The following is a 13,156-nucleotide window of genomic DNA, read 5'->3' on the forward strand; positions in this document are numbered from 1 at the left end:
TTTTTTTCTTGTGGATATCCACCATCACAATAACATTTTTGTGCTATCTTCTGCACACAGTGGTCCATAGCTGCAAGACTAACCCGATAATCTTTTTAACAATTATTAAACCTGTGGGGTTAACTGAGGAGCACCAGCAAGTTAAGAGTGGAATTTAATCTTATATGTGATTTTATTGGCCTCACTGTGACTTCTCACTTCAGAGGTAGCAGAGAGTAAACTATAGGAAGACTGTTTGAGACTGGAAAGTGTATTGTATTTGAAAGAATAGTATGACATTTTGGGAAATACATTTATTATTACTTTCCTAAAATATCATTATTCCTTAAATCACATTTCAAAGAGAACTGACCCTCCTTACTTCTGCAAACAAATGCACAATTGTCTAGGTTTCTCTGTTTCTGTCCTCTGAACTGTTCTGGGTGAAGGGCTCCCTCTAGCTGCATTAGTGAGATTGTATTAACTTGTACTGTATGTAGTGAATAGTGCTGGAAAATCCTATAACGCCTAATCTATAAATGTTCATTTCTGTTTATTTCTGCCAGTGATAATTCCAGTCTCAACCCTACATTTTCTACATTTAGTCAAATTATGTAAGTTTTCTTTTAAATTTGTTTATAGTGCAATACAAGTGACTAACATGAAGACATATATGATACAGTAGAAGAGAAGAGGGAGAACTAGACTCAAACCTCTAGACTCAAGCAGCAATAACAACAACAATATAACAGGCAAGCAAAAAAAATATGTTTAGCTTAGATTTTGTCATTGTAGTAAGCATGTGTGTAGGTAGGTGTGTGTTTGTGTGGATGGGTGGGTTTTCTATATGAAAGATAGAGGGGAGAGAGAGCAATAGCATCCAGCTATTGGATGAATGCCATGATGAATTTGTTACCTATATCCTGGTACCCTGGGAGTGAATCCTAATGATTTTTGTCATTTCCTGACTTTTCATCTAACACCACCTGTAAGTCAAAAATTTCTCTTGATGAGTAAAAACTTTTACCTGCCGTTGGATCATCTCATCTACCACGAGTTGACACAAAACTTTGTATTGACATCCACGCTTCCCAGACGATGTATCGTCTACTGTGATCTTGACTTTTCCCTTTGCACCACCATGAGTAAAATCTCTCAACAACTATTGGATTGATTGCCATGAAATCTGGTTCAGACAAGGTGATCTTTGACTTTTTACCTAGTGCAGTTCAAAATTTTAATTTGTCAAATACTTTTTGATTATGACCAAATACAAAACTAATGACATTCCCATCAGTAACGTGCATCACTGCTCACCCTTATGTATTTATTGTAGGCCTACTTGGTGTTCTTGGTGTGAGTACTGTATACAACATACACTGTTGGAGGTCTATGTCAGTAACATCTTTTACTGCATACACTTTTATGTATTGTGTACTTTTTGATGTTGGATTTGTAGTGTTTAAAATTCATTATACCTGGTGGTTGCTACGCAGATGACAATAAAAATGTCTAGCTTGTTAAGTATTTAATTACAATGAACATTCTTAGGTAATTATAAATGCCAGTGGCTAAATAGAATACTGTATTTCCGGGTGTTATATTTACCTTTGTATTACAAAACAAAGACAAAATATACTTAACTTTTTATTTTTGTCAAAGAAAATTTGATACAAAGGGGCAAACTGAGACCCATTCTTAACAAGTACAAACCTCTTTTTTTTTTTTTACCCAGTATGTAGCGACAAAAATAAAATTTGTAAAAAAAAAAAAAAAAGAAAAAAAAAAAAAGCATTTAAAGATTATGTGATTGATTGTTAAGTTGCTGGAAAAGCCACTGTTCCCCTTAAAAGCACTTTGAACAGAATCAGGGTTGGAGTCAATTCACTTTCACTCTGTTAAACCACAGCAGTTTCATAGCATCTGTCAGCAGATCGGGCTTGTGGACCCTTTTCGTGTCCAATGGTGGACTTCAACACACAGAAAGACACTTTTGTATAAAAATGAACTTTTTATAGATATTTATAGTGTTTTATATCTTGGATCAAATCCAATTTATTCAATACTGTCCTGACCCATTATTTAAGAAAATCCAGCATGCCACACATGCTTTAATTCATACAATTCCCCAAACAGGATAAATAAAAGTATACATTTTTATACAGTAGTATCTTTAAATTAAGGTAATTTGATTCCAACCCTGGTGCAAATGTTATCTTGAACTTCTTCAAACAAAACCCCAGAAAAACCACACACAACACTTGAAAACATTGCATTCTTCCACCACGACCACACACAAAGAAATCCTGATTTGAATATTAATCAAGAATTAACATTTTACCTTAACAAGGCACTGCATTTGTCCTGCAGAAAATCCAAACATGTGACACAAATTTTCACAAAAAGGTTGACAACATGTCGATCTGTTGAACTGCCACTGGAAGTCAAAGACCAAGACAGACAAAAAAAATATATGATCTGATACATTCTGAGCATTACACGGGTTATAAAAGAAACATTTTAGTGCCTCGTAACAGCGCTGTCAGTTGATACTCTTCAGGAGTCTGGATTGTAAGGTTTTTACAGACCAAAAGGTCCTCACCTTTACCCTGAAGATTATTTACACTTTTACTGTAAGAAAAAAAAAAAAAAGATGACTGTAGTTACAAGGTGTTTTTTTTACATGACAGTCAGAGGCACCCAAAGGCTACACAGTGATACATGTGCAACCTTACATTAGCAATGCTGCCTGCAATATGGAGATAAAACAAGAAGTTACACTTTAGTCAGTTCACTCAAAATTACAAATACAAATAGACTGTAGTTATGCATATTTTTGTCTCGAAAAATATCTTTTGGCATCATTAGCCAATGCAGAGGTTGCACATGCACAATTACACATAAGACAGTAAAATATATTCTCTAGGAAAGAGGGGGGGGGGGGGGGGACAAGGCAAAATTAAATGGACTAATAATGAGAAAAGCTAATTTACAAACAAAATACTTCTTCTCACCATTACAAGACACATTTATCAACACACGATTCGCTTGGATCTACCCAGTAAAAGGTATAAAATCCCTTCCTGCCAGAAAATGGATGAAACATTTTTTGTACCATTTTTCTATTAAAACCCTATTAAATAAATATGAAATTCAACAAAACAAATTGTATTTCCCACACACATGCACACATTAAAACCCAATACTTCAGGAATGCAAAACATGTTAGCTTACATAACTTAGAACAAGAAAAAGAGATTTGATGCAGACATTTCAAACTATTCAACAATACACAACACGGAGCAGGACAGTTTTTTCATCATGTCATACTCTGAGCACATGATGAGAAAACATCTTTGTTATTGCTGCTTATTTCAACTGATAATATTAAAAGAAAAAAAACAACCAAAGCATGTAGTAGTATATGAAGATGAAGCGTGATCCGACAATTGTAGAAAAACAAGAAGGAATTGATCCTTTTGGGCTGAGATAAGATATCCCAGGTATCTCCCTTTGCCTGGTAGAGGTCATTGATTTAAGGCATGAACATTAACTTTCTGAGCTGATTTTAAGTGCATATACTGAACAATAACAGGATGCCCCTGTTATGAAAAACCTTTCAAGAACCTGTTGCTTCCACTTAACCCTTCATAAAGTCACCACTGCTCTACATTGATTAGACTGGTAAAAGCAAAGATGCAGCTGTGCTTTAATTCACCCGCGACAACACACAAACACCACTCAATGCTTTTAGAAACCGTGCCATGAAGACTGTATGGTTTGTAAGGATCGATAACATCTTGAACCATGTGTCAGGGCTCAGGACCTGCCGGGAGCTTCCCCACATGACAATAACAGTCGGCTAGTTTCGTGAGCATTGGTCTACAGGCATCTAGTGGACTTATCTTGTTTGAACCGCTGGCTGAAAAAGTTGAAAGAAAATAAAATACCACTGTCTTGAAGCTTTTTTTTTTTTTTTTAAACCTGTAAAAATCGACCATCAACCTACACAACACCCATGAAATGCATCTACTCTCATACATATTTGCATCAAAAACATTTAAGACTTTGCTCTGCTCCGAACACCTGAGACTATGGCTAAACGCCTAGCTAACTAATAGAGAACAACTTATTCAGTATTAGTTTTTACCCGCTAGCATAACTGCAGCAGTCTATTATCAGCTGGTTTCCTGCACACCAACAAAACACATCTTGTCCTGTGAGATTTGATTCTCTTATTTTTCCTTCAAAACCACATCTGTCATCACACTATGGAATTTCTACCTCTCTAAAATGGCTTTTGAGCAGGGTTTGGTGAAACCAGAGTTTACTCCAGATGCCTAAATGACGTGTCTTTTGAAGAAAAAACAGATATTGGAAATATCATGGTAATCCTTTAGGTTACCAAGTACTTGAAGAATGATGAGCGTAACGCTCCCCAAAAGCATCTTAGTTCTTAGTTTGTGTTCACCCCATCAAAAATGAAACTGACAGCAATTCATTTTTCAGCAATTACAGCTGACCATCTGCTGGTCAGTAGGTGTGGAGGGTGATTAAAAGTCGACCATTGTGAATCCCAAGTGGGAGTCTGTGCAACACGTACTGTCACTGTCAGTTAAAGAGATCCAGTCTTTCAGGATTCCAGTGTTTGGGACACACATTATTTGTGACATGGAAGCCTTTTACTTCTGTTTTGTTCTTTGAGTTACTTCTGTTGTTGTGAAAAAATATTTTAAAATAGTGTGAAACTGCATCAAAGTTCCAAGATGCTTTTGGAAAGCCCAGTCCTGAATCCGCACTACTCTTAAAGCTGGTTTCATTGAAGCAGCTTCAACCTAAAGCTGCAGGCTGTGGACATTTCCCCCTCATGGAGAATTCACTTCAGACTGAGCCTGTTGACACCAGCTTTAAGAGTTATAGCATACAAGCTAATCAGTGTTCAGGAAACCAGTCCTATGAGTCCACACTCCACACACAAACACCACCTGCACAATCCACTCGGATAAAACATTATCAACAAAAGCCCACTCACTCACTTGGTACAAAATATCAAAATAACATTCATATAAATAATTTAAATAGCTATACTAAAGCTAAGTTCTTGGTCTAAAATGTTTAAATGGCCAAAGAGAAGTGCTGTACAATTTGGGGGTCTTTCTAAGATCTTCAGCTGGGGTGGTATTTTCAGGATCACAGGCAATTACTACACCAAACATTTTCCCCACACCCTACAAAATAAAATGTGGGTTTATGACAAAGCTTTGTCCATAAAATGTTGATGTCTTCCTTTAGAAGCCCAAAGAACACAAATCTAGAGGGATTCGCCCACATGCTCCTCCTCCTCCTCCTCTTTTTCATCTAACTCTCACCCAAAACTTGCGATAGGTCACCAAAGTCACAATCAAACAGTTCACTGATGCCTTCGTGGTCCTCCAGACCAAAGTGGTAGTCGTGACTGTGAGGGGGGGACAGGTTAATGAAACCGTCCAACGGGAGAGGGAGGCCCTCTCCGTTCAGGAAGTCCGAGGAGGAGAGGGGTGAGAAGTCGAAGTCGGGCATGTCTCCGAGGCTGGAGAACGGGTCGCCTCCCAGGAGAGATTCTGTCACAGGAAGTAAAATGTGAAAAATACGGCATGACTGAAAGCATCAGAGTGACATTTACAATACTTTTGATTAATGAACTAATAATCAAACAACTGATCATTAAGCTTGTAAAATGTGATAAAAGGTTGTCATTTAATTATATATTATTAAGCACTTAACCCAAGGGTGTTTGAAATTAACTGTGATTAATCACAGTTTTAAAAAAAAAAAACCCTCTATTTTGTGTTTTTGACAGTACATGTCACACATGTAATGGATTATTTTCTTATGGGCATTTTTAACAAACATTTTAACATGTCGTAGCAGGAAAAGCAAAGATGTAAATTATAACGTTAACGATGGCTGTGTTTCATTTAGCTGTGTCACTGTCTGTACTGAGCATATAATGATATTAGTAACGCCTTTTTCCTGCTATGACAAGTCAAAATGTCTGCGGTGAAAAAGACCTCTTACTTCAGTAGTACGTACTTTAGAGAAATAATCTGCGCTACTGATTATAACCTCAAATACAAGGAAAATGTAAAGGGAGAATGATAAGCAGACGATGGGTATGAGAGGTAACGAGTGACAAATGTTCATATTTGAGGTCCACAAGCCAAAGAGGACTAGCAGCAGCATTTCTGTGATTTATGTGCATACATCTGTGCTTATGACAAGCTGCTACGAAGCAAAAACATTAAACCCTCTTGGTTTGATGTTTTTAATAAAAACAAGCTGTGACGAAGGAAATATGGCTGCCAACTAAACTCAACAATCTGAGGAGAGCAGGAGTGAGTTGGCAGAAACGTCTAAGAACTGAGCTCATTTCAGGGACATTTCCGGGGAGGCAGAAGACTGACTGAGAAAACTCGGCGGTGGAAAAAGAGGCTCGTATCTGGTCAGTGCATCACTGCTGATAACGAGGCTCGTGGCAGAATTGAGGACTGGACAGTTTGTGCAGTTTTGTTACACAGAGGCTTCTTGTACTATATGTCTGTGTGTTATTCCTTTATGAATAATATTTGGTCTTTACAAGGCCGTAACACTGCAGTGGTAGCCCTCCTTATTTTATGAAAACCTGACTTTCTGCGTGTAGATATTATTTATTATTTGTGGAACCATCACATATACTAAACAGAACCGAAAAGTCACAAACATTTACTTTTATTCCATCTTTAACATTTTATTTTTATAGAAGTGGTGATATGCCGACTGTGCCAGGAGTTCAAAAGTATGCAGTGTTAATTAATATTCAACCTGATGTTTTTGAAAGTTAATTAAAATGTCAGATTATGTTAATGTGATATCAGGCGATTTCAACACAGATTCAAATCATGTCCGTTAGAACTGAAGAATAGTTTTATACTTAATTTTGTGGTTTTAAAATAATTTTTTTCAAAATGTATTCATGAATCACTAATGAAGCTGCCAAGTTTTATATTCAGCTAATTTTATATGAAAGCCCCTGAACACCCACGGTCCACCCACACAGGTGTTTTCACTTGTGGTGTCTGATTAGACCTCTTCTCAGGACTCTGTAGGTGTAACTTACCTAACTTGTTTTCATTCTTATTGGTAGATCGTTTTGTGACATCACATGCACTGTTCGTTCATGTTTTCAGTGTAATTAGTTTCACTCTGAGAAAGCAGCAGGATCCACTGAAGATATCTGTATAAAGTGCTTGATGCCTTTTTCACTGTATCCATGAGGAAGGAAACTACTTAAGAGTGTCACTTAAATTGTTACTATCAGTTAAGGAATTTCAGAGTCATTTAAACAAATGTGAATTTATTTACTGACGAATCTGAACCCTCACCTGTGTCGCCACCTAACACCAGGGATGAAGGGTCCTGCTGGGAAGCTGCTGTCACTGTGGACGACGTGGACGCTGGTGATGATAAACCCACTTCTGGTGCGGTTGTGGAGGTTCTGGCTTGCGATTGGTCTGTGGGTTGTGTGGGAGGCGGGGCCAGGGAAGGGTCAGCTTGGGGTTTCGAGGGACTACTTCCTGTCACGGGGCTGCAGACGCCGGAGCTGTCTTCTGGGCAGAGGAAGACATCGATGGGACCCCGCGTGCTCTTCAGTGACACCTGGTAACCCTGAGAGACCAAACAAATGTCAACTGTCGTGTGAAAACCTCAACTAAAGCAGCAAGTTTGAAAACGATCAAAACAAACTTAATTCATAATTTTAAGGCTTGTACCTCGCTGGGTTCCGAAACTTGCATCTGGGTCTCTGGTGGAGCTCTGATCACCATGACCAGCTGGTCCGGGGAATCAAAGGACTTCCTCAAGTCTTGGCAGCGCACATAGCCCAGCGTGACACAAACAACAATTAAGGAAAACCAGCTGCAAGAGGTTTCATCCTAAGACTGACAAGCGTAACAAAGTATTGTCAGTTTTAGATGCTCGGGAGGAAATTATATTTTACATTTATTTATTCACAGCATATTCGCTTAACATGAGTGTTGGGGAGCAGTTGGGAGTTAAGTATTTTCTCAAGGGCACCTTGGCGATGGTAATGAGGGGCGGTCAAGTTTTGTCATGACCATCTGCGACTTGAACTGGAGACCTTGAGGTCACAAGACTGCTCGTCTAACCTTTAGACCGCTGCTGCAGTGAAAGTAATCATTCTCCGACTCAGGTGTACAGTCTTTATGCACCTTTAAAGAGATCTTACTGTATATACATACCAGTATTTTAGGGAATGAGTGTTATACTATGTAAATAAACATTATGTGGGCAAAATATCCAGATTTGCATTGAATTTACATGTATTGTGAACGCTCATTAGAATCACTTTCCATCGGTTTCACAAGTCTGCTGAAGAGCACAGCATTGCGTATTGATCGGTTCAGTTATATGCCTACGCTGTCGTCTTTATCTGAGAAAACCTTCGGTGAGTCTTGTACTTTGTCTTTGCACATGCCAACACTCGTCAGATCTACTAAAAGGTTCGTAACAACTTTAAGGTCTCGGAGCCACAGTTAGGTCAAAAGGATATTTCTTGTTCTGTGGGTCCTCTGTGAGCAGTCTGAGCTGGAGGTTGCATTTGGAAATGAGCTCGTCCAGCTGCTCCTCAGCCTCTGTGAGGTCACACACCTCCCTCTGCAACTCCTTGTGGCGGGCAACCAATGCCCCGTCAATACGGTTACCACTGCATGGGTAGATAGCAGAGATAAATGAAGGTCAGAATGGTTTATGACTCCAAACACACATACCAGCCACGTTTATAATTTTACTGCTGTAATAAGGCACACCCTGGCTCCGTTACTGCCTATAATTCAATTTTTTCACATTTCTCATTCACTTTACTTGTGCTTATGATGTTTTAGTGTTGCAGTTGTTTATGTTTTATAGATCAGGTAGATGTCATATTTACACTTTATTTATACTCTATTTTACTGCTGTAGTATTAGTATTATAATAATACACTTAAAGCTGCTTTATACTCACAGCCATTGGATGTTGTTCTTGGACTTCTTGGAGATGAGCTGGATTCCCTCCAGAACGTTGGTAATGTCATAAATGCGTCTTTTCTGGACATCCAGGACCTGCGAGGCCCAGTTCAGGTCCACCACGCCATCAGCTGACTGGGACAACAGGTTCAGAAAGCGCTTTGTGGTCAGGTTCAAGGAGGTGTCATACCGTGACTTCTCCGTCGTGGTTCGAGGAACTGGAAGGAAAAGGAAAAGGTTGACATACAGCTTTAAAATTTTATCATTTCTTTCTTTTTAAACAACAGCCCAAAGCACAAACTGAGGCAGGAGTGAGAAACAGGATCCCATCCCCCCTAATGGAGGCACTACAGGTTCACCTGGTTTTTACCCAGTGATATTGTGCTGTTGGCCTTAGAGGAAGTGCCAAATCAAAGCTTAGAGTGAAATCTAAACTCCAGTCACCAGTGAGGAATGAGCAGTTTCTCATTTCTCAATATCCAGAGAAGATTGATTTTTTTCCCCTCTTCTCCTGTTTTATATTATAGTTTTTTTGGGAGAGTTCAGTGGATGAAATGGGGTAAAGGATTATTATACAGTAATTCACAATTTAATGAAAAAGCTTAGATAACAGTCCAAGTTATACATCTTTTTTTTTAAAATGCCAGTTTTTATATTGCCAAAACAGTGAATCTTTAATTAATACTTAACTTTAACTCCATTTAGACTCTTAGACATTTAGACATTTAGACATTTAGTGATCCCTCCCTACGTATAGTCTTGTGCTAACATTCTGTTAAATTACACCAGCTTGATGCTCATTTATTCATGACTTATTCCATTTTGTTTGGGATGGAGCTGTAATGTTATTTCTATATGCTATACTGTCTATAACAAACCTAAAGACCTGATGTTCACTCACTGCTTGTAATTTTGACTAAACGTATTATTTATGTCAGCCTCTTAAAGTGGAGATATCACTACCGGCTGGACGCTCCAGCAGCTGATCAGATACACCTGTGAGACTGCTGAAAGAGAAGCTTGTCTACTGGTTCACTGTGATACTGGGATAGTGCTCTGCTCTCTCCAGGTGTGTCTCAGTACCAGTGGAAGGGAAGAGAATATACTGGAAATTTAAGCATTTTCACACAGTAGTATTATAGAGCATATTTGACTTTCAATCTGCGCAAATTTTATAAATTAGAGAATTTTCAAATATTATAGAAGAAATTCTTAACTTTTTTTGATGAACTGGACACAGAAGTTCCTTCATTTATGTGTCAGTTGGACTCTGTAATGTCAGCCATGGCAGACATGGCATTTTTTACATCTTTTCCAGTTTCAGTTTTACTCCTTTCAGGAAAAATTTTGGCACAGGAATATAATAAAAACACACTTTCAGTACAAACATTGGTTTGGTAAATCAGCAACTAATACAAAATTCATGATTTTACACAAATCATATCTAAAAGCAAAGGTGATGACATGAAATCCAAATGTCCTGAAGTTACTCAATGATTGCACTATATGATATGACACGTCATGTAAACAATGCTTTATTGTAGCAGGTCTGTAGAATAACTAGGAGATTCAAATACGTATCTTTAACAGTTTGCCTGCTTCGAATGAAATTCACATCACTCGTAGCGATTTTTCAGTTCCACTATGATCTCTACAGAGATTTCGGGAAACGGGATGAAATGTTTCAGTGTCACTTTTTAAGCCTTTTCAGTTCCGTATTCATAATTAAGTTCAGCTCCACTATCTGCTGTATATAAAACACCCAATTCTCTTATGTCCTTTCAGTTTCACTATGACGATATAAAGCTTGAGTGGAGGGAAAAGCTGAATGAATCAATAAAGAGTAATGTTCACTCTCTCCCTGTATGCTTGAAAACTATTTTTGTCATTTCACAGACAGACCAAAAGTTGTAGTTGTTATATCTGACGCTATTCAGCCTGGTGAAGACAAAAACAGTTTGTCAGGCTGTTGTCTGTGCTGATGAAAGGACGTATGTGTGGACTGGTTGATGCAACACTCACACACCACGGATGCTGAGGTTTCTTTTGTTGCTTCTGCTGTGAATTCCAGGTAACAATGAAAAAAAAAAAAAAGCACAATAAGCTGTGCCTGTGTGTGTACCTCGGGGAGGGGCAGGTGTGGAAGGTGGTGCTTGGCCTATGGATGGTCGAGTGGTGCTAACATACTGATGGTCACTATCAAGGTCCAGCTTCCTCTTTACCTGAAGAAATAAAAAGAAAAATATATAAGTGGTTGAAAAAAAGACACAGACAAAAAAAAACTATCCTAATGATATGCTACATGTTATTATAATGAAGTACTCATCATGTATTAGAGGATAGAAAAAGAAACCACCTGCTGGAAAAAAGGCAAAACAAAATGTCTTAAAGCAACAGGTGGATGAACTTCTACAGCTCGGTTACACAGGCAGAAGTACATCAATGGACACATTTCAACATAACTAACTAATATGACTATAAAGACATGTACTCAGCTAACCACTTCCTTACTCGCTCCGCCACTTTCTTTCACCTCTGTCTCTTCCCCTTCTTCCCACACCTCCCCCTTCCTCTCACCGGAGGTCTTCCCAGGGCAGGCCGTCTCTTGTCTTGGATCCCCACATCAGCAGGCCCCTGCGGCGTGGCAAACAGCAGGATTTCCCCCGTGCTGGTGGGTGCGGCTGCCGGGTGGAGTCCCTCATTGCTGGGGCTGGTGATGATCACTATCTGGTGGTCCTCGCCCAGGTTGATACTCCCAGAGTTCAGCAAAGTCTCAAAGTCAGCCAACAGATCCTCCGATGTCTGCCCTGTTATCAAAGTCTCTGACATGGCAGTGTCTCACACAGTATCCCTTGACTGGACTCTGGAGGTGTTGAGGGCTCACAAAACAAGATGCTGTAGCTCGACTGAGTCTCAACACCTGATTGAATTTAAGGAACAATGGTGAAACCTCCTGAAAGTTTGCTTGCAGGTGTTCTTAGGCAGCTTGGACATTTCTTTACAAAGTTCCTCTTTCTCTATTTTATATTTCACTGTTAATAAACAAGCTACTACAAACACATTATGATAGACATTATTACCATAAGTGACACTCTATTGCAAGCGACGTGCTAAAACTATTTTAGACAAATGATGAAACAGCAAGACAGGATGTTCTGCCAGACAGGAAATGTGGCAAATAAAATAATATTGCTAAATGCATACCAACTCTGAGCCTTGAGGTTCAGTCGCTTATAATGTGGCACAGAAAGAGTTGCAAATCGGCGGAGGCAATAATAAAGACTGAAGGTTGAAGCGGGCTAGCAACGGAGCAAGCTAATCTTTTGTTTTCATGTGTCCTGCGAGGCCTGGCCGCACTGCCCTGAACACAACTACCAACCCTGCTAACGAGCTAGCATGTCACGACAACAAAAGCTGAAATAAGTTAACAAACAATCCGGCACAGCGGCCAAACTACCTGCGTACACATATAAAACACTATTATTCCTCCTTACACTCAGGACGGGGCTTAATTAAATGGCTATTAAAAAGTTTATAGCAGCTTTCCAGGAGTAAGCTAACGCAATAAATTATCTACAAAGCAAACGGCATCACCAGAACTCAGAGGCATCTTTGAGAGCACATGCATGAAAGCGACAGTTCAGCGGAATACTTTGAGTTATCTTCAAATATGAAAATATAGGGCAGATTAGCATGCTAGCTATTAGCCGCAGTTCTTCAACCCCCTCGTTTTGTTGGGGCACGCAGGAAGCACTCCGACAAAACTGGAAATATTAGGAAATAAAGCGGTGAAATATGCGCGCATCCTTTAAAACAGCCGCCGCTGGTCCTTTGGTTGCTCACGGCGGGTGTAGTCCGTTTATAAAAGCGCCGTCCCGACCCAGTTATCGACTGTTATTGTTGTTATTGTCCCAGCTGATCTACATCTAAACAAGGCTCGGACGGTTTTCGCGCGAAATCTTTTTTGCCGCGAAACCGGCACGTGCGTCAGTCCGACGGTTACCATTGGTTGAAAAGCCGCACCTTCCGCTGGGCGGGAATAACAGTCTCTGATTGGTCTACGCGGCTGTCAGTCATTTTTACCGAGCGCAGATTTGTCGATCTGGAGGTGCATTTAAGTTCAACGAGGAAAACAA

General features: G+C 39.4%; 1 protein-coding gene across 1 annotated transcript; it reads right to left on the bottom strand.

The window, feature by feature from the left end:
- Positions 1-1,613: 1,613 nt before the first annotated feature.
- e2f1 (E2F transcription factor 1) lies at positions 1,614-12,964 on the bottom strand. Its single transcript, XM_067591494.1, has 8 exons — positions 12,225-12,964; positions 11,598-11,940; positions 11,143-11,242; positions 9,019-9,238; positions 8,567-8,719; positions 7,767-7,881; positions 7,380-7,662; positions 1,614-5,579 (listed from the first exon to the last, which is right to left on the bottom strand). Exons 2-8 carry the CDS (start codon positions 11,847-11,849, stop codon positions 5,338-5,340), a joined length of 1,365 nt encoding a protein of 454 aa, XP_067447595.1. The 5' UTR covers positions 11,850-11,940; positions 12,225-12,964; the 3' UTR covers positions 1,614-5,337.
- Between the last annotated feature and the right edge of the window lie 192 nt (positions 12,965-13,156).

Source organism: Thunnus thynnus, chromosome 6 (genome assembly GCF_963924715.1).
Source record: "Thunnus thynnus chromosome 6, fThuThy2.1, whole genome shotgun sequence".
NCBI classification, from domain to species: Eukaryota; Metazoa; Chordata; class Actinopteri; order Scombriformes; family Scombridae; genus Thunnus; species Thunnus thynnus.